Source organism: Stenella coeruleoalba, assembly GCF_951394435.1.
Source record: "Stenella coeruleoalba genome assembly, chromosome: 16".
Classification (NCBI taxonomy): Eukaryota; Metazoa; Chordata; class Mammalia; order Artiodactyla; family Delphinidae; genus Stenella; species Stenella coeruleoalba.
In genome coordinates, this window is record NC_137162.1 from 82,593,271 (window position 1) to 82,615,240 (window position 21,970).

Consider the following 21,970-nt stretch of genomic DNA (forward strand, 5'->3'; position numbering starts at 1 on the left):
TCCTGTTCCCTCATAATTCTCCCACAGGCTCGGCGTCACTGCGTCATCCATAAATACTTCAGTCTGTATCTATTGGGTTGGCCAAAAAGTTCATTTGGGTTTTCCCATACCATCTTACAGAAAAACCTGAAGAAACTTTTTGCCCAAGCAATACAAAAGATAAGGATTTTCAAAAACATAAGCATAAGGCCATTACTGCCACTAAATAAAATTAATAACAATGCCTTAAATTTCACCTATTATCCAGTCCCTAGTCAACTTACCCCTAATTATTACTTTTTTAGATCTTTCTCTAGTTGGTTTGGTCAGTGATTGTGAGCTCCTTAAAGGGTGACGGAGCACCGTGTTCACTTCTGCAGATCCCAGCACTCAAGAGGGTAACTTGTAGCCAGAAAATGCTTAAAAACCTTTCGACACGGGTTCACACTCATCAGCTGCTAATCTCTCAGCAATAAAAACCAGGAAGTCCTTCTGCTTACATGGATTGGGAGTGAACAGATGCGAATGTACACACTTTGATGAGGCTACCATTTCCCTTTATCAAGGCCAGGGGGCCTGGAGCTGGGATCTCAGAGAGGGAAGTAACTGACACTTGAGAAAAAGACCCTAACTCACGAATTCTAAGATGCATTTTTTCTTCACAGTTTGACATGCAATTGGGGTGCAGCTCGTGACACCTTCTGATGCTGTGGCCAGGTCTGGGCCGTGACGCACCGTCATGACCAGCACTACCTCAAACACAAAACATGCCAGCAGCAGAGTCTGTGGGATGCATGTTGGTGCCTTGGAAGAAAATCCCAGACAGCAAATCAAGTGGGACAGAAGTGGACGGTGAACTGGGGAGCTGGGCAAAATTCCCAGAAGAGTCAAAAGGTGGCCAACTCTATCAAATGCCAAGCGATGGTGAGAGCCCAGAACCCAGGGCTCGTAGGAAATGCTGCACCCACCAAAGAGCTTGGCGGCACAGGGGAAGGAAGACTTTGTCTCAGGAAAACAGGCACTAATATCTCTGAGGCAAAAAGCAGACACTCGAAAATTTTAAGGAACACGCTACCCGATGTATTTCACGTATATTTTCCTTTTTATCTGTGCACAAGAGGGATAAATGGAAAAGTCGATGTCTAATTAAATCTAAAAGAGCTCTTTAAATAAGTAGAAAGTAAAAACATTGATAAGAAACCACTGCGTCACAGTTCAACAGTGTTTTTTCTTTCCTAGTGGTACAGAAAATGATGGTTTCACAAATAATGGCATCTTAGGTTTGACGAAAAAGGGTATATTCCAGACACAGGGGGACGTCAGTGATCATCCAAAGTGAGACAGGAAGAAAAACAGGCGCATCACCTACTGCACAGAGGAACTGGGGCGGGGGTGGGGGGGAGGGCGGAGGGAAAGGAGGAAGGGGACAAGCCTCCAAGGTCACAGAGCAAGGGTCTCGGTCAGTGGGGAAGCCCTTGAGGCAGGAAGGACCAGGGCGATGACTTGAAGGCTGCCACGCCAGGCCAGCCGGTTCCGCATCCAGGACAGTCACACACAGCCCCCCCCCACACGAGAGTCAGTGTTAATTTACGGGTGTCGCTGAAACACAGGCCTTTACTGTGCATCAGCTTCCAAGCTCCCGCAGGGTGACTCGTGGGAAGGGTGCCCCCCTTCTGGAGCAGGACCCTTTCAGGAAGAGATGTGCTCCCTTTCTGGGCCGGCCCCTGAAGCGGAGACGAAGAAACCTCGAAGGGCTCCCGAGTCTGAGGCCTTTAAAAGGACCTCTTCTCTGCAGCCACATCCACGTTCTCGTTTCTGATCCAGAAACACGCTGGACGCACGGCACACACCACACCCCAATAAGGCATCTGACGGCCCCTCACAAACGCCGGCGGCTACTATGAAAAGCAGCTGGATGCTCGCCCTTGAGAAACAGGAGGACCTGCGATTTCCCGCCGTCCCACTCCCTCAAGGGGCTGTGGGCAACGAAGTCACACGTCCATTTTATTTCCCACAAACATCACAAATCGCAGTGCTTCACCACGACCCCGTTGCCGAGAACAACCTCTCCAGAGCCCAGGGACCGGGCAGGCCCCTGACCTCCGGTTTCCTGCAGATGAGAAACCCACAAGTCCCATCACCACAGCAACTCGCCGAGACGCCATCCTAGTGGGGACCAGCGGGACTTCTCATTAAATGGTGTTGTGTGTGGAAAGCACCCTGCACACGAGCCATGTGATTGCACGGCGTGCCTGACGGTGAACAGGGTACGGAGGCTCGCCCAGTCCAGCCCGGCCCTGCAGAGATCAGCTCAGAAATCACACCACGCGACCGTTCCACAAGCACACTCCACAAAGTGAAGCAGCAAGTTAACCTGCGGCACCTAAAGCAGTCCCGGGCCCCAGGTGGGGGCGGGTGGCCTGCGGGTGTGCGTCCCGCGTTATTAACCAGGATGAGAACGCTCCTCGCCCAGAACTCCGTGCGGGGCAAGAATGTAAGACCCCACGTTGCCACGGGATGGAGGAAACTCCGCCACTGGGAGACCAGAGGCGATAGACTCCCGGAAAGAAAAGTGGCTCATTTATTTAGCAAAGGAAACCAAGGAACACAGAGAGCACCCAACAGGCTGGACGCCCCGAAGCCGGGGGCTGCACCCGGGGAGAGTGAGCCAGGGACTCACCTGCTCTGGGTCTCGGCTGCAACCTGCTCAGGCCACCCCTCCCCACGGCGCCCATGGGCCCTGCACTCACTGTAACCTTCCCCTCCCCTGCTCCTGACCCCTCCCGCCGCCCCCACTCAGCCCCTTCTCACACTACTTCACTTACTACCTACGGTGCTTAGTCCAGCTGCGCCCGGGGTAAAGCTCCCCAGGGGCCGAGATTGTGTCTCCGTTCTATTCACTGCTGCACCCCAAACACCAAGCAGTGCCTGGCACATAGTAGGTGCTCGATAATACTCATTGAAAGAACACGTGAAAGGGACCCCAGCCTGTTTGCATGTCTGCTCCTGCCAGGGGGCAGTTGAGGACTTCAGGACAGGCAGAGACCTGAGGACAAGAACACGTGAGACCTTCCACAGAGCACAGGGTTAAAACGGAGAAAGGACCCTCCCATGAGAGGATGACTGTGGGCGCATCTGCTCCAGAACGCCTTCCAGGAATGTCCCGCCACCATCAGCAGGACACGGGCACTGCCGGCGCACGGAAGGGGCACGGGAAGCCTGGGAAGCCAGAGCGAGCCCCCCCCACCGCTGGCCGCCCAGACCACCCTGGGGGTGCCACCCACTAGCTCTGCAACCTTGGGAAAGTGACTGAACCTTTCTGTGCTTCAGCCTTCATCAGTAAAGTGGGAGGAATAGAAGGACCGTGATGTGGAGTCGATGAATTAGTATCTGTAAAGTATTAGGACCACGCCTGGCACATAGTGGAGGCTAATAGTGTGTTTATTAAGTGGAAACCCTTTCCAAGGGGTCCACCCCAGACCACACAGAGAGGCAGTCTGGCTCCAGGAAGACAGCAGAAAACAAAAAGAAATCGCACTTAACACTGACTACGGCAGTGCTTCTTAAGTGAGGGCGACCCTGCCCGCTGGGGATACCCGGCAACGCCTGCAGACGATGTCGGTGGCTACCACTGAGGCGGGTGGTACCCCTAGCATCCGGTGGAAGCTACTAAATGGCCACGGCGCACGGGGCAGCACCTCCGGCCCCCAAAACAAACATTACCCGGCGCAAAGTGTCAGCCGTGTGGAGGTTGAGAGGCCCTGAGCTAGAGTGACCGCTGCCCCCCAACACCCTCGTCCCTGCCAAAACTCTGGTCATGATTTGGGCTCTGGGAATTCAGCGACTCTATCCCCAGCCGTCCAGGCCATTCCTCCTCCCAAGGAGTCAGCAGGCAGGACCAGGTGGCCAGCAGGAGGGGCCTGGGGGGCCGGGGCGGGCAGCCCAAGGGTAGGCTGAGCCACGGGTGACCAGGCAGCCCCCGTAAGAGCCGTAGCAAGGGCCACAGGACTCCCAAAGCCGAGGAAGACAATGTAAATGGAAGGCCAGGAGTGAGATTCAATGTGACCATGTTTGGTTTTTTCAAATCCAGCCACGATGAATCACTGCCGTCTTCGTCCCAGCACGCTAAGAAATCCAATCCGTGCACAATGACACATGCTTCCCGGGCCTACGATACCGGTCATGACTAAATGCAGAAATGCCAAGTGCCTCAGCCTGCCCCGCGGGAGGCAGATAGATGCGAGCAGGGGCCCAGACCCGCCCGCCTCGGGCAAGGGATGCAGGGGGGGCGGTGCCCCCCAGGGGAGGACTCGTTGGCTCCTCGAGCCTATGGGGGAGGCTCTCCCGACTGGACAGATAAACAGGAACCTCCACACTGGGGGTTCACCCTTAAGCTCAAGCACGTGGCCAAAGGTCAGAGCGTCCTCACAGCAGTTAGAAAGCAGGGTCAAGTTCTACTGCGAGGGCAGGAGTGTCCACGGGAGGCTTGCACCAGTGCACTCAGCGCAACGCTCCACGGAGAAGGGCTCCTCGCCAGGCCCGGCCTGCACCAGATGCCACCTGGGAGGTCTGCCTGTGGAAGCGCCAGGAGGTCCTCCCGAAGAAACCTCACCGTAGGGCAGCGCGGAGGCAAGGGCCCAAGACCACAGCACTGGAACGAGGGTCCCCGGCGGCAACACAGAGGCAAAGGTGGCCTCGAGGGGGAGGCCACTTTTCGGGTCACGCCAGTGAGACCAGGCCAACACCTGCTTTGATTCGAGCAGCATCTCTACAGAAGCCGCGCTCAGCGTGTCTAAGCACCACTGTGGCACGGGCACGGAGCCAGGTCCCAGAGGCCCTGCAGTGGGGACGGAGACCATGGAGCGGGGGTCCCAAGGGAAGACGAACAGGGCAGCTGGGGGCGGGGGGTCCCCAGAGAGTGGTGTTTATTTAACATCCGTACGGAAGGCTCTCACTGTGGCATGTGTACGGCGTGCCTGTGGGTGTGTTTCCACCTGGACATCCGCCCAGCTTGTCTGTCTCAGCATCACCCACACAAGCAGAGCTTCCAGGAGAGGGTCCACGAGGAGGAAAGTGGGAGAACCGAAAGGGGGCGTGGGCTCGGCCAGGCCTGGCTGTTGTCTCACCCCACGATTTCTGCTGGGCCAGCGAGGAGACTTCACAGATTTCTCCCAGGAACACCCTGCCTCTTCCGGGATCTCGGCCAGAACCTGGGCAGTCAGCTCCTGTGCGCTCCGGGTCTCTGCCCCAGGCAGCCTCACCACGCCCCTCCTTCCACTAGGCCAGCAGCCGCTGGATCTGCTGGAAGTTAGGCAGCGGGGCACTGCCCGCTTTGAAACTCACACCTTCCCGAAGTGCCTTCTCTCTCCCCAAAGATCTCAGAAACACGAATGGCAGGAACGAGAAATTATACACATGAAACTACATGTGTATGTATGTATCTCCCCGCTCACCATCCCATTGTTCTTCTGGCCTTCTCTCAAATACCTCTTCCTCTGATCCAAACAGGGGACCCACCACTCGCCAGAAGTTAGGGTGGGGAGAGTCACAGGGGGCCTGAAGCCTCCCCACACCACTAACAGCCCCCTGGGTGCCCCGGACTCCACCCCGAGGTCTGCCGCAGCCCAGGCAAGCTGGCCCCCTCGGTGCTGGGGGCAGGAGGCGGCAGGCTGTTCCTCACTCTCACCAGAGGGCTGGGGGTGAGCCCATCACTTGTGCACCGTCAGTCACAGCCGGCTTCCACCATGTGTGAGCCCCGGAGACAGCATGGCATCACTCCAGAAGAGCGAAACTTTTATTTTCTTTAAAGAAAAGTTTCTCACAGAGGGACGTTTGTCAGCTTCTCTGGCTCTGCGGTGGTTTTCCCCCAATACTGCACTCCCGACCTCAACTTCAAACTCTCCTTTCAACTGGAATTTTTTTTAACTGACTCTAGCTGGCCGGGTGCGGCCTGGGTCCCCCTTCCCAACCGCCACCCCCAGCAGACACATTCACAGATCTGCTGATGCCCACGAAAGTGCATGGGTGACGAGAGCCACCTCCTCTCCCACCAGAAGGGGCAAGGCTGCGGGCAGAGGGCGACTGGGTGCCCAGAGCCTGGAGGGAGTGGGCGGCAGGCCGGCCTCCCGACCGCGGGAGCCCCACTCAGGGACGTGACCAGCAACACCCATGGTTCACACGGCCACCAAACGACGGTGTGTCCTGCACCCACTTTCCCGCTGGCTGTCCGCTGACGGGAACCCCGCTCTGACACTACGGCTGGGGACAAGAGAGCCGGCAAGTCGTCCGGGTCACTTCCCAAAAAGGCAGTCCTTGATGTGAGTCGGGGTCACGCTGCCAGCCCAAATGAACCAACCAAATCGATCTGGGAGGAATGGATGAGGGATTTAAAAAAAACTCCAGAGATCAAGAAGAAGACAGTTAAGCGTCACAGTTCACTCCATCTTCAAGCAGATATTCAGGCTTTCTTCCTTCCCCCTAGCCCTCCAAACAGCATCTATTCTGCGCCTACTGTTTGCCAGCACCTCCTAGTGGCAGCTGGTCTTTGGCTACCAGAACTATCCCCACTATAAAGATGAGGAAACTGAGGCTCAGAGAGGTTCGGTAAATTAGTAAAGGTCACTCAGCAGGAAGGAGCAGAAAGCTAGTCGTAATGTCGATAAATGTATCCACACCATTCCCCATAAGTGTCCACCGCCCAGCTCAAAAAACACCCGTGCTTCCCTGTGGTCAGCAGAAGTAAGAACCAACAAGTCAGCTTGGCATCCGAGGCCCTCTATGATTTAGTCCCAAACTCCTCCAACTGTATCCTCCACGCGTACCCGCTCCAGCCAAGCGAGGCCCTCCACCGCCCCAAGAAGAGGCCCAGCCCGCTCTCCCAGAAGGCCTCCTCCAGGTCTTACCCAAAGGCCTCCAGCATCCACTCATCGAGGAAGGGCAGGGGAGTAACCGGGCCCTGGCCGTGCCCCTCGGGAATGCTCTCCCTGCCTCCCAAGGGCGTGCGGTGGGAGCACAGACAAGGGGTCCTGGCGTCACACACTCTCTCTCAGGAGAGACCATGCTTCCCATACTGGAAAACCCTTCCCTCTCCAACCTGAAGAGCCACACTTCACCCAGAGGCAGGTTTATTTCGACAGAAATCTCTTCCTCTCTCTGCAGCTCCATCCACTGCCAACATACCAAGGCCCAGGGGAGACTGAACATGATTAAAATTTTAAAGCATTTAAGGATGCTCAAAGGAAAGGCATCCTTGAAGTGCAAATCATCAATTTAGGGGGAAAGAGTGAAATACGGGGGAGGGAAGGCTCTCTGCCAATGTAAATAAAATATAATTCCAAACAATATTATGCATAAAATGATTGACCGCACACCCCGAACTTCAGCGCTGAGTCCCGAGCAGGGCAGCGCCTGCCCCTGTTGAGTTTATGAAATCTGCGGCGTGAGGTGAGTGGGCTCTCTAAGTTTCGCCAAACGGAGAATAAATAACCATCCTGAGGGGAGTAATCTAACAGGCAGGGTAATTTAACAGCGGCAATCCCGGCCAGGTGCTGAAGCAGCAGAAACTCCAGTCAGGCTCCCATCAGACAATCCCCCAAAGCCTAATACCGAAGCCTGGTGCCCTGTGAAAAGACTCAGGGCGAAGAGAAACTGGCTAAATATGGAATTAGACCCTTGACTTGAACGGCATGAAACGAGAGAAGAAATGTAAGTCCACTTACACCTAAAAAACGACAGCTAGTATTCAAATTCTGCCTTCACACGCATGCTACCGTATCTTTTTTATGTCCATACTTTACAAGCTAGAAAATCTATATATTTCCTTTTATCACGAGGACGAACTAAATTTGAAGAGACTTTCTGGTCTCTGAATCCATGGAAACAACTCAGGAGGAAGAAAGACTAGGCGGCTTTATACTCTAGATTAGGAAATTCAGGACAGCAGATTCTACTGACCCCCCTCCGGAGACAGTCTCAGGGCGGTTACTTTAATACCAGGGGCAACACTACGTTAACGAGTCTCCTCCAGTTTCAAAAGCTATTGCATGTACACACCTCTTCCCCAACTGACAAATCACCAATCCACGTATAATTGTTCATTTCGCACACTTTTTTCTACGAGGTCTCTGTACCTTCCTACTGCCACCAGGCCACAAGGAGTTCTTGGATTTTTTTTTTTTTTTTAACTAAGGATCAAATGGAAGACCCCTCAAGAACCATCCACCAGCTGAAGCCCACCAGGGAGAAGCCAACCTCTCCAGATGCAAATGCCACCCTGTTGCTGTTTCCGGATGCTAATGCCACCCTGTTGCTGTTTCCAATCACATGTGCTAATGAGAGCAGCAGATCAAGGAAAGGCAACACTAAGCATGGCTTATGTATTCGGTTTTCTTTCACATGAAAGGCAGGAAGCTCTGCCAGGTCTCACCAGCACACCAGGCTACGTGGACCTGCGAAGGCACAGTTTACTGGGAAGCAAAGCTTTTGAAATAATTCCAGTTTAACACGGCCACGGCTTTCAAAGGGCTGCACTGCTTCCGCTGGGCGCACTGCTCTTTACCATTCAAGGATGAACGGAGACTTCATGCATGTGAACAACAGTTCCCTGGATTAAAATAGGGAAAAAAACAGGGCTAACAGCACATGTCAGCTCAGAAATAAGCTAGGCCAATTCTGCACACGGAAAGACTTTTCATTTCTGCCCCTCTAGATAAAGCAAGCCTACGAAATTTACCATGAATCTAACACCTTCAGCTAAGCATGAATGAAAGGAGGAAGGAAGGAAGGAAACCTCTGAAGCAGCTGAACCTCAGCCTTGACGTTTATGGTCTGACTTTAGGGCTAAAGTCTTTTCATCCAGTTACTCTGGCTTGCTCGTTCCAGGACACCATTCCCTGGTCCCTGCCCAACCCACGGTCCACCTCCATTAACTCAGAATTTCCTGGGTTTGCGGTGACACCAAATGTCACAGCAGAGGGGTTACACCGTGTGGAGGCCGCTTTCAAAGCCTGGTTGCCACCAAACCCCACGAACACCGCTGGCGGCAAGTGCACAGCCCAGAGCCCCGCTCTCCCAGCGGGATCGCAGGGCCCCGGCGCCCTGGGCGCTCCATTTCCTCCCGAGGGCGCCCGGCCGTCCAGAGCGGCTCACGCGGTCCCCACGGCCCACCCCCTCGGCCCCTGGAGCCCGCCGGGACACACACAGCAGAGGGACCACCCCGCGGAACGGGGGCGTGGGGCTGGAACAGGCGGGCGCCGGGGGCCGCGCGGGAGGGCCGGCCGAGTCGGGCGCGGGGGCCGGGAGGGGACGGTCTCGGGGTGTGGGTGGGTGGCCGGCCTCGTCCGGGGCGCAGGGGCGCGGGGGCCCTCCGCCTGCATCACCGGGGAGGTCCGTTCCGTCGAGCGCGGGGCTGGCGGCGCCCCCGTCCCCAGAGGTACCGAGCCGAGACCCAGAACTGCCCCCTCCCCGCGAGGCGGCGACAAGGGGGAGGGGGCATTGCGGCGGCTGGTATCAAAGGGCTGAAAAGAAACTTGGACTCCTGTCTCCCCAGGTACGTGACACGTCGCAAAGGCGGCCGCTTCTCGCCCTCCCCCCCCACCCGCTTTTGTGCTTCCCAACATCCCCACCCCCAAATGTCCCACCGCAGGGGACCGGGCTCCCGGCAGCCGGACGAAACTCAACTCAAATTACGTGGAGCGGAGAGCTGGGGCGGGGGGCGACAAGAGGCGTCGGCGGCCCCAGTCCCGGGGGCTGCGCCGGGTCGCCCTCTCCCGAACCAGGCGAGCGCAGAGGGGCCGGGGGCGCCCCCAGCCTCGGGGACACGGCCGAGAGACCCGGGGCGGGTGGCCGGAGCGGAGGTCCGGGCGGAGAAGGGCAGGAGGGACCAGGAACCCCCCTCGGTGCCCCGCGGCGCGGCCGGGGCGCGTGGGCGCCGGGGGTTCCGGGGCCGGGCCGCGGGCGGGCGCCCCACTCACCTTCCTGCCGGCGCCGCCGCCCGCGCCCGCGGCCAGCGCGGAGCCGCCCCCCGAGTACATGTAGTAGGCGATGCCCAGCACCCACAGGAAGGCGAAGCACAGGAGCATCCGCGAGCGCCGCCGCATCCTCCCGACTCGGCCGCCGGCCGCGGCCGCTGCTCGCGAGTCTGCCTGGGGCCGCGGCGGGCGCGGGCCGGGGAGGAGCGGAGGAAGGGGAAGGGCGCGGCGGCTCCTCCTCCGGCGCGGCTGGCGGCGAGGGCGGTGCGCGCCCGGCGCCCGAGCTCCGCCCCGGCCGGGAGCGCCGCGCCGCGCCCGAGCAGGAAGCGGCGGCCGCGGAGGCAGCGAGGGGGTCAGGGAGCAAAGGGCGACCAATCGGCGGCGGCTGCGGGGGCCCGGCGCGGGCGGAGGAGGGGATTACCGCGTCTCCACCGCGGCGGCGCGCCGGCCCCGCGGGGAGGGCCTCCGCTGGCTGCCGCCCCGCCACCCCCGTGAGTGACAGGTGGCCGCCGGGCGCCCGCGGGGCGCGCGCACATGTGCGCACACACGCGGGCGCCCGCACCAGGGACCCCCGGTCGCTGCTGCCGCGCGCTGCCCGGCCGGGAGCGCCGCTTCCGCGGTCCTCGGTCTTTGGGACCACCCCAGCCCCCTGGCAGGCTCGCTCTTATTGGCCCACCGACCTGAGTTTTTTGGTGCAAATCCCCTTCCGGTACCCGACTTGGCTGCCGCTCGCTGCAGTTTTCTTACTAATCTTGCAGCAAAACATCCCTGGTGGGGATGGATCCCCAGGTGTCCATTTTATTTATTTATTTAGGCAGAGGTGGCGGCCTGGAAGTAGAAACCGAGAGGTGATTTTTCAGGGGAGCGTGTTTCCAGGGATGTACGGAGTGCTGAATAGCAGGGTTTTCTTTTTTGTTTTTAAGTAAACACGAAATGAGGAAGAAGGAAGGCAATATATATTTTTAAATTGTTTTCTTTGTGACTGGTTGCTGTATTAAAAGAAGAAAGAAGAGGCAGCACACGAAACAGCTTTAAAGATGCAAGAAGACAGACCTGTCTTGTAACAGAATCTGTGTAACCTTGACGATGCCCTTGTAACAGCAAAGTTTCCAGTGTTCCTAGGGAAGAAAGAAATGTTACTTAGCGCTTGATATTTTAAAAGGGATTCCGGAAGCTGACCAGTCCAGGGGACAGAAGCAGCTGCCTGCGTCTGAATCTCTACTCACATCCTCAATAAAACACAAGCACAAACAAACAAGCCTTCCGCTCTACTAGGAGAGCAAATGCCACGAGCTGAACTTCAAATTACTTCTTCAGTAGAAGAAAGAAAATACCTCAAATTCCAACAGAGCTCCCTCCACTGTTGCCAAGGACTTAAGTGAAACCCAGGCTTAAATCCGTCTATGAAGAGAAAGTCCAACACCAAGGACTAAATACTGAACACAGGTTGGATACTTGAGTGGAAAAGAGAAGAGGTTTGAAAGAGAATGGGACAGGAGGTGGCAGCCTTGAAGAAGCCTTGCTTCTGGGAAAAGTCAGATAAATAGAGAAAGGGCAATGCCCTTCGGAGGTCTTGTGGTGAAGGAAAAGTGAGAATTATAGATCCGCAGAAATAAAAGACAACCAATCCCTCCCTCAGTGTGGTTACCTATTAAAAAGTGCACTTCAGTACACAGAAGAGGACATTCTTGAACTATGAACCCCGTGTCAAAATGTCTAGTAGCACTAAAACATCAAAATAGCTGCATATAAATCTACTGCAAAAAGAAAAAAAATGCGTTTCTTATGATGAGAAGATGAATCATAACATTTCACCTGATGAAAATCCCCCCATCAATAAAACGACAAAGCAGAGGAAAATTGTAAGACCTTATGTCAAACTCTCAAGCTGAACAAAGTATCATATATTTGGATACACCCCCCCCCACATACACACACACACAGATAGAATCAGAAATTCAAAACCTGAGAATATATTAGGCAAAAATTAGGAAAAAATACAGCAGGAGTTGATAAGATTCAGGATAGAAATTGAAAATAAAGACAAAACTATCCCAGAAACAAAGAAGAATTACAAGACGCCCAAGGGAGAATATATCAAATACAGATATGTAAAAGGACACTGAAGAATGGCAAGAAAATATTCAAGAAGTTGAAAATAAAATAAAGAAAGGAGTAAAAAGCTTTCAGAGATAGGTGGTTGAAATGAAAGCCAGGAAAGAAGAACCAAAATACATGTCACTGGAGTCTCTAAAGTAGAAACACCAAACAGTGAAGCAAAAGTAATATTAACACCGTCATCCCAGATGTAACATACGGCATGATGACGATAGTTACCACTGCTGTATGGTACTTTTGAAGGTTGTTAACAGAGTGCACCCTAAGAGTTCTCATTACCGGGAAAAGAATATTTTTTCTTTCTTTCCTTTTTTTGTATCTAAATGAGATGATGAATATTAACTAAACATTGTGATATTCATTCCACAATATATGTTAGTCAAGTCATTATGCTGTGCACAGTGCTATGTGTCAATCATATCTCAATAAAACTGGGGGGAAACTATAATCCCAGAAAATAAGCCAGAAATAAGAGAAAATTTAAATTATATATTGAAAGTACCTTCCATGTACCTTGGAAAACTGAGTGGAATAATCAACTCCAAAACATGTTTTAGTAAAACTATTAGATTTTAAAGGCAAAAAGAGCAAATTACTTGTAAAAATATTGAGGCTGGCAACATACAGAGCAACGCAACAGTGGAGCAGTATTTACAAGACACTAAGGAAAGAAAGTACCAGCCAAGGATTTTTGTGTCCAGCCTTTAAGGATCAAAGCTATAGACAAACAGATGAGGACTGAGTACAGAAATTTAGAGAGCATCCTATGCCTTTCCTGGGGAATGAGCTTCCCCCAAACAAGAGCTAACTGAGGAAACCGCCAAGTGACGGATGGGAAGACTAGTAGATACACATACTTTCTAATCAAATAGAACAGGTGCAACTGAAAAAAACTGAAGGAGAAGGGAGAGCGAAAAGGGGAAACATAATCATGTAACTGACTGTTAAATAGGTCATAGTTACTAATCAAATGACACCATGTAAAATGGACAGGCCAGATGTTAAAGGGTTAAGAAAAAAGAAAAGAATTAATGTAAAAATATAAAAACTTAACCACTAAAGCAAAACATAAATATTGGAAACCCTGTTCCAAAACCCTAAAAGAAAAAAAATATTAAATAGCAAAGAATCCACACCAAGTGGTGAAAGAAACACAGTAAGTATACCACAATACATGCAGTAATTATAACAGAAAATAACAGGACAGAGTGGAGACCAAACCATACCAGTATATGCATTTATAAATGCACTTCATTTGCCTGTTAAAAGATTTTCAAATTTGGTCATAAAGGAAAAGCCAACTCTAAAAGAGCAGAAGCTGTGATCCTGGTATCAAACAAAGTAGGACAAGCTAAAGAGCATCCGAGGTGAAGAAGGACGATTTATGGCCAAAGCTTCAACTCCATTGTGCATGGCAGTGGGGCTGAAGCACTGTAGTTTGTAAATCTGAAGTCAGAAGAAAGGCTAGAAGTGACGTGGGGAAGCGTAAGGACAAAGAAACTGCTAGAATAAAATAGACCTCATGACAGCCACTAAAATCCATGAGGGCAAACTGGAACCTACCTCCAACATCGATAATGCAAAAAACAAAACAAACGCCACAATGAGATATCTCCAGTAGCATGGCTATTCTTTTTAAAAAAGCAAAAATGAAAACGAAAAACCAGAATATAACAAATATTGAAAAGGATGTGGTCCTCGGTTTTCTGCCCAAGCCCGCAGGAGCCTGTTCACGTTGATTGACCAGAATCCGGGAATTTAACACTCCGAGCCCATCCGGATGGCCCCGACCCCCAGCTTTCTGTCCTTGGAAAACACGAAGAATAATGTCCCTGCATCAATTTTTGCTAGAGCCAATCACCTGTCATGCCTGGAACAGGGGTCGTACCCATTGCCCTTAGCCCCAATAACCACGAAATCCACATCTATGAGAAGAACGGGAGGCAGTGGGTGAAAACTCATGAACTCAAGGAGCACAACAGACACATCACAGGTATCGACTGGGCTCCCAAGAGTGACCGCGTCGTCACTTGCGGGGTTGACCGCAATGCCTACGTCTGGGGTCAGGAGGATGGTGTCTGGAAGCCGACCCTGGTGATTCTGAGAATTAACTGTGCGGCCACTTTTGTCAAGTGGTCCCCGCTAGAGAACAAATTTGCTGTGGGCAGCGGAGCACAACTCATTTCTGTTTGTTACTCTGAGTCCGAAAATGACCGGTGGGTAAGCAAGCACGTTAAAAAACCCATTCGCTCCGCGGTCCTCAGCTTGGATTGGATCCCAACAACGTCTTGCTGGCAGCAGGATCCTGTGATTTCAAATGCAGAGTGTTTTCTGCCTACATTCAAGAAGTGGATGAGAAGCCAGCCAGTACGCCCTGGGGCAGCAAGATGCCTTTTGGTCATCTGATGTCAGAGTTTGGTGGCAGTGGCCCTGGCGGCTGGGTGTGCAAGGTCAGCTTCTCCGCCAGCGGGAGCCGCCTGGCCTGGGTCAGCCACGACGGCCCCGTGTCCGTTGCCGATGCCTCAAAAAGCATGCAGATCTCAACTCTGAAGACAGAGTTCCTGCCCCTCCTGAGTGTGTCCTTCATCTCGGAGGACAGCGTCCTGGCTGCTGGCCATGACTGCTGCCCCATGCTCTTTAGCTGCGCCGACCGCGGCTGCTTGACCTTTGTCTCCAAGCTAGACATCCCGAAACAGAGCATCCAGCGCAACGTGTCAGCCACGGAGCGCTTCTGCAACATGGACAAGCGGGCCACGACCGAGGACCGCAACCCGGCCCTGGAGATGCTGCGCCAGGACAGTATCACTCAAATGTCTATTTATGAGGCAGACAGGCAAGATTGTTGCAAATTTTGCACTACTGGCATCGATGGAGCCATGACCTTTTGGGATTTCAAGACCTTAGAGTCTTCTATCCAGGGCGAGCCTCCCAGATCCAGCATGAGGACGGACAGGCTGCGCCGGGCAGCTCCGCCATTCGCATCCTGGGGAGGAGAGCCAGCCGCCAGGAAACACTGAAGACACATATGGCGCAAACCTTGTTCTGTGTTTTGTTTGAGAATAATTGGTGAAAGTATCGGTTTTTTAAAAGCAGCAGTGATTTGGGTTTTATTTTTTGTTTTTTTTGTTCTGCTATTTCATTCCATTCTTGACCAAAGCTTCTCTTTAAGTAGTATATTATGGAAAATTGTCACACTAGCTTAAAGGAAGGGGTGGGGGAAGTATGTAAATTGTCTGCTAAAAAATTAAATGAAAATACTGAATGTGAAAAAAAAAAAGAGGAAAAGGATGTGGAGCAATTGGAACCCTTGTGTGTTGCTGGTGGGAAGGCAAAATGGTACAGCTGTTGTGGAAAACACTTTGGCTGTCCCTTAAAAACTTAAACCTAGAATTACCATATGATTCAGCAATGCCACTTCTGGGTACATACCTAAAAGAAGTGAGAGCAAGGACTTGAACATGTGCTCCCATGTTCATGGCACCGTTATTCACAAGAGCCAAAACATGCAAGCAGCCCGGTGTCCATCAACAAATGAATGGGTCAGTGAAATGTGACATACAATGGAATATTATTCAACTTTAAAAAGAAAGGAAATTTAAAAAACAAACATGGTTCTGATGCACCTGGGGGCAGGACAGGAATACAGACGCAGATGTAGAGAATGGACTTGAGGACAAGGGGAGGGGGAAGGGCAAGCTGGGACGAAGTGAGAGAGTGGCATGGACGTATATACACTACCAAATGTAAGATAGATAGCTAGTGGGAAGCAGCCGCATAGCACAGGGAGATCAGCTCGATGCTTTGTGACCACCTAGAGGGGTGGGATAGGGAGGGTGGGAGGGAGACATAAGAGGGAGGGGATATGAGGATATATGTATACATATAGCTGATTCACTTTGTTATACAGCAGAAACTAATACAACATTGTAAAGCAATTATACTCCAATAAAGATGTTAAAAAAAAAAAGTAATGCATGCCATTAGAAGAGCTCAATGGCCACACACCCTTTTAGAAGACAAGTTGCCTCTGTTTCAAATGCTCTGATTTTTTATTAACAGCTTCATTGAGATATAATTGATTCATTTTAAGTGTAACGTTCAGTGATTTTTAGTACATTAACAGGATTGTGCAAACATCACCAAAATCTGTTTTTAAGCATTTCTAACCTTCCAAAAAAGAAACCTTGTACCCATTTATAGTGACTCCCTCTTCCTGCCCCTAGCCCTACATAATGAGAGACCTACTTTCTGTCTTTACAGGTTTTATGATCAATTCTTCATGAATAATTTGTGACTGGAACTATGTTTTCAGTTAAACTCAAGTTTGGATTCTGTTTTTCAGTTTATAATTAAATAATTTTTAATGTCTAAAAAAAGAAAGAAAGGAAAGGAAATTCTGACATAAGTTATAACATGATACTAAGTGAAATAAGCCAGGCATAAAAGGACAAAAACTATGAGCCCACTTACATGAAGTACCTAGAGGAGTCAAATTCACAGACAGAAAGTAGAAGGGTGGTTGCCAGGGGCGGGGAGGGAGGAAGGGGGAGTGATTGTTTAATTGGTACAGAGTTCCAGTTTGGGGAGATGACAAAGTTCTGGAGATAGACTCTGGTGCAGAACTATGTGAGTATGCTTAATGTCCCTGAAATGTACACTTAAAAATGATTCAGGGACTTCCCTTGTGGCACAGTGGTTAAGAATCTGCCTGCAAATGCAGGGGACACGGGTTCGAGCCCTGGTCCAGGAAGATCCCACATACCACGGAGCAACTAAGCCTGTGCACCACAACTACTGAGCCTGTGCTCTAGAGCCCGCGAGCCACAACTACTGAGCCCACGTGCCACAACTACTGAAGCCCAAATGCCTAGAGCCCATGCTCCGCAATAAGATAAGCCACCACAATGAGAAGCCTGCGCACCGCAACGAAGAGTAACCCCGGCTCGCTGCAACTAGATAAAGCCCGTGCGCAGCAACAAAGACCAAGGCAGCCAAAAATAAATAAATAAATAAATTAAAAAGAATGATTCAAATGGTAAATTTTATGTTATGTATATTTTACCACAATAAAACGACATGACAAATTGGAAGAAATTGTTTCCACACGTATCATAAATAAAGGGGTAAGCTTATATCACTAATATATAAAGAAGTTAAACATTGAGATGGGCAAAACACATAAACAGACAATTCACAGTAAAGATCTTATGAGTTCATAAATATGTGAAAAGAGGTTAAACTTTACTCATAAAAGAGTTGCAAATTAAAACTACAGAGGTACTGGTTATTCCCCCCAACAAACTGGCAAAAATTTGAAAACTTGACCAGATACTGTATTGGGAGGGGTATAAAAAAGACTAAGGAAGACTTTTGTGAACAGATATGGAGTGATTTCGAGGATATATTATTAAATATGAAATGAAATATTAAATGCAAAGTGCAATAGCTTATATATTGCATGCTACTTTTTGTGTAACAAAGAAGGGAAAATAAGAAAACATACAAATATCTGTTTATTTGGGCAACACACACACCAATGATAAACCAGAAAACAATGAAATGAGTTACCTGTAAGGAGTGGTAGGAAGAGGCAGAAGGGACAGGAGGACTGACACCTGTCACCTTTCTTCTAGGCTTGACTTCTGAAAACATGTTAATGTCCCACATATTCGAAAGTAAAGTCAGGGCTTCCCTGGTGGCGCAGTGGTTGGGAGTCCGCCTGCCAATGCAGAGGACTCGGGTTCGTGCCCCGGTCCGGAGGGATCCCACATGCCGCGGAGCGGCTGGGCCCGTGAGCCATGGCCGCTGAGCCTGCGCGTCCGGAGCCTGTGCTCCGCAACGGGAGAGGCCACAACAGTGAGAGGCCCGCGCACCGCAAAGCAGAGTAGCCCCCGCTTGCCGCAACTAGAGAAAGCCCGCGTGCAGCCCAAAAGAAAGGGGGAGGGGCTGGTTAAAAGGTCACAGGAGCCAGCTTGAAGGGCACCCATTGGCTAAATCTAGGACATATATGTGTCACAATAAATATTGAATAAAATAGAAATCTATGAGTACATGCTGATAATTAATAGATAAATAAATAGAGGAGATGGGAGGGCTCTTTCTTTCAGTAGAATGCCAACTGATAAAGGTGAAGGGAAGGTGAAGATGAAAATCATTGTTTTGCAACCATCATAGTAAGATTGGAGAAGACTCATCAATAGATTCTAAAGTGTGTGTGTGTGTGTGTGTGTGTGTGTGTGTGTGTGTGTGTGTGTGGCAGGGCTTGCAGGGGAGGAACAGGGGAGTTTGATGAGAGGGAGGACATTTACAAGGTCTGCAAATGTCTTTCATCAGAATACTTATTAGTTACAGAGGGAAACCAGTAAGTGTACAGTGGAGAGACTGGGCAGCACCCTGGCCAGGTGATCAAATGACTCACTCATGAGGGTCAGGTGGACATCCTGTGTCTGCAGAAATACCCTGAGAAGGACACGACACACTATTTGGTATTCTGGCCAAGGATGCATAACTTGAATCTCATAGCGAATAAATACTGAAAAAAAAACAAAATTGAAGAACAGTCTGTAAAATAATTGGCTTGTGTTCTTCAGAAATGTCACTATGATGCAAGACAAGGAAAGGGTTAGGAGCTGGTCCAGACTAGTGGACCTAAGGAGACGGGATAACTGCATGAGTACGTGATGCCCTACAAGGGGCTGAAAACGTGACGAGGACAATTTACAAAAGTGGATGAGACCAGTGTGCGTTCCAAGGTCATGTCTAGCAGTTCCTCCCACCCTTAGTGAGGTCTGACGCAGCTTCTTCACTTTGTGTTTGACCAACGCTGCCAACCTTTTCAATAGTGAGAGGCTAAGCTGGGGTGGAAAGATCATAATATATATCTTCTTCGCGTTCCTGTTTTACACTAGTATCTTTCAAATGTTGTTTCTTTTACTAGAATGTTTATTTAGATTCACAATCCAAGTTTGTAAATGACATGGATCACATATTTGTTGTTTATCAGGTTTAAGAGTAACAGTTTTGGTACTGTGTAGTACGATTTGAAAAATCCTTGCATCTTTTTGGGGTTCTGGAATGAGATAATATGGCTTTGGAATAGGAATTTTCTTGGAAATGTGAAAGAATGCTGTGGTTTTAAAATGGATGAAAACAAAGTAAAGTTTAGTCAAATCTTGGTTTGTCTTATTCACCTTTGTCTTTCTCTTTGTAAAAGTCAAAGATATACACCTAGACGTCCTTAGCTTATTCAAGAATGCCGACAAAATTAAGTTACAAAAAAAACCACAAAAAAACGAAAGTGGATGAGAGATGCAGAACAGGTGATAGCACAGCTCAGTGCTATAGCACGTGCCAGCTCACGTAGAGGGTTACGTATTCTGGTTGTGATAGCTGTAACAGGATTACATCGGAGGCTCTCGTTCTTAGGAAATAGGAACTGAAGTATCAAAGGTTAAAGTGACATGATAAACACAAGCTACCCTCAGGAAAAATATAGACAGAGGATAACAAAACAGCTACGGCAAAACTTTAAAGGTGATAAGTCTGGGTAAAGAATGTGTAGGAATTGTTTTGGCAAATTTCCTGCAAGCCTGATTTATTTTCTTTAAAAAGTGATTTAACTGACAGTGTGGTTGAGCCTGATGACTCGTTGCATTTTACGAATTAGGAAAGATGCAGAACCCTGACATCATTTGGGTAAAGCTACCCAACTCAGGCCTCTAAACTGCACTGCGTCTTGGTTCCCTAGGCAGCTCGCACACATAGAACTCTCCTTTCCGTTTCTTTTGCCTGTTTACCTTCCCGACACACCTCCACACACACCTGCTTGTGCGCAGGTCCTGTGTTTTTCTCGGTGATGGGCCGAGTGCAAACTCTGCTTAAGTGCTGCCTTGTCCTCTGCTCAGCCTGGGCGGCTCTGTGGCTGTCATTCTTCCGGGTCATCTTTTTCTGCTGAGCGTATGATACAGCAGGAACAGCGCTTACTCAGAGCAACACATCAGTGCGGCAGAGGTACTTCTGCAGCCGTTCATCGTCCCAGTTGTTATTGGTAGAGATGTCAGGAGCCCTGTACAATTTGCTGGTATATTGTGTCTTTACGCAACAAGAACCTTTTTTGTCATCTGATTGTTCAATTTTCCCTTTTCTAACATATTTTAATAGGAGGAAAATAAGGAGAGAAATTAGGAGAGAAAAGAAAAACAAACTTTTAACTGCTTAAATAGGACTAAAATATTATACACTGAAATTGGATAATCTGAACCCTTTCCCCCGCAAAATTTGAAGTGTGTTTATACAGAGGCTATTGTAAAAAGAAGATACTAAAGAGTGCTGCCTGGGTCCTCCCATGAGCTGGCTTTAATGCGAGGGGACACTTTGAAGCACAACAGTCCCATCCACGGCGAGTCGAGGACTGCTGTCCCTCCCACACCCAGTGGATACATACACTGACCACCTGCTATAATCTTCCCAGAAATTTCCTGACTTGAATTGAGACTGAGAAATAATTCATCGATGTCATTTAGGTTAAAGAATTCAATTGCCCTGGAGATGTAAACATTAACGACGTGCTTACTACACGCCAGGCGTTGTTCCAAGTGCTGTTCGTGTATTACTTTCCGTGATTATTATTAATCTTCACAACAGCCGGATGAAATAAACACTGTTACTATTCCAGTTTTATCGTGGGGCCCAGCGCTGTTGTATTACCTGCCCAAGCCAGCTCAGCGAGCAGGAGAGTCTTTGGGGAAATTGAGGACCTTTTGGGTTTGGGTCTGGGCGCTGGTTACCGGATGCGCTGAGTTTGTGAAAAAGTCCAATGGACTGGACACTATGACAGATGCACTTGCTATATGCAAGTTATGCTTTAGTAACATAATCAGAAAGGATGAGGAATCACTGCCTCCCTTTCAGTCTCTGTAACACGTCAGTGAAACTCAGCCTCGCTCATCAGCCTCCATCCAGAACCCTGGCAGCATCGCCGCCCCCGTCACCACTTCCTGTCCTCAACAGCCATCACAACCCACCCTCTGGGAACAGAGCATCCCGGAAGCATCCACACGGCCTCCTCGTCCCACGTTAGGGGAACATCAAGCCATGGGGAGGCTACACGCCTCATCCCTGTTCTTCATTCTGGATCGTTCTGCCGGGAGTCACCCCAGCCTCTCCTGGTCCAGACTAGAGCTGGGGAGTCAGCACAATGGCCCCTTTCGTTCCAGATGGCTCTTCCCCCACTGAGTGCCTGGGACAAGGAGAACATCGCCACGACAGCCCTGTTGTCAGCCCAGGGTGTTCTTCTCGCCCGCCACCCGCCCATGTGAATCCTCTCTCCCAGGGCTCCCAGAAAACCCGTCCCGGGGGTGGCGATGCCACCAGCGCTCCCCGCAATGCCATCTCTGCTGGAGCGTGTGCAGGGCGGGCTGCCCGTGGTTAGAGCGAGCCCGAGAGCTGCCGAGCAAGCACTGCGGGCCTTGCCCTGGCCACGCTCCACAGAGATGACGAGTTGTTGTACACTCTTGTATTGCACATCCTGAGTGGGGGCTTGGGGGAGAACCTTCTGGTGGCCAGCAGCTATACTCCCCTAACCTCAGAAGTACTCTTCTCCCTCCTCCCCTCCAGCCCATGGTTGCTGCCCTCCTTTACGACGGGCTTCTTCCCAGGAGGGCTCGGTTCCTGGGGTACCTGAACCCCTGGCACACTTGCCCTAGTGGTCCCCTGCATACACCTGGGGTCTGGGTGAATAGACCTCCAACTCGACTGGACTCCTACTGCATCTTTTATAAAGTGCTTTCACAGGCACATGTCACTGAATCCTCATGAGATATCACTCTGCTCATCTTGGAGGACCACCTGAGGCTCAGAGAATTCAGGTAAGTTTTCCAAATCGTCCATGCAACTACGACCTAGCA

The 21,970-nt window shown here is 50.7% G+C and overlaps 2 protein-coding genes across 2 annotated transcripts in view; one reads left to right on the forward strand and one right to left on the reverse strand.

The window, feature by feature from the left end:
- GALNT2 (polypeptide N-acetylgalactosaminyltransferase 2) overlaps nt 1-10,259 on the reverse strand; it is a 179,635-nt gene extending 169,376 nt beyond the window's left edge. Inside the window, exon 1 of the mRNA XM_079899955.1 lies at nt 9,951-10,259. Coding sequence (XP_079756081.1) covers nt 9,951-10,076 — 126 coding nt within the window. The 5' untranslated portion in view covers nt 10,077-10,259. The remainder of the gene's footprint in view (nt 1-9,950) is intronic.
- Nucleotides 10,260-13,841: 3,582 nt separating this feature from the next.
- LOC307175115 (actin-related protein 2/3 complex subunit 1A-like) lies at nt 13,842-15,340 on the forward strand. Its single transcript, XM_079899991.1, is given in 2 exon segments — nt 13,842-14,337; nt 14,340-15,340. Coding segments are annotated over 2 exon segments (1,149 nt in total). The 5' UTR covers nt 13,842-13,931; the 3' UTR covers nt 15,083-15,340.
- Nucleotides 15,341-21,970: the final 6,630 nt, after the last annotated feature.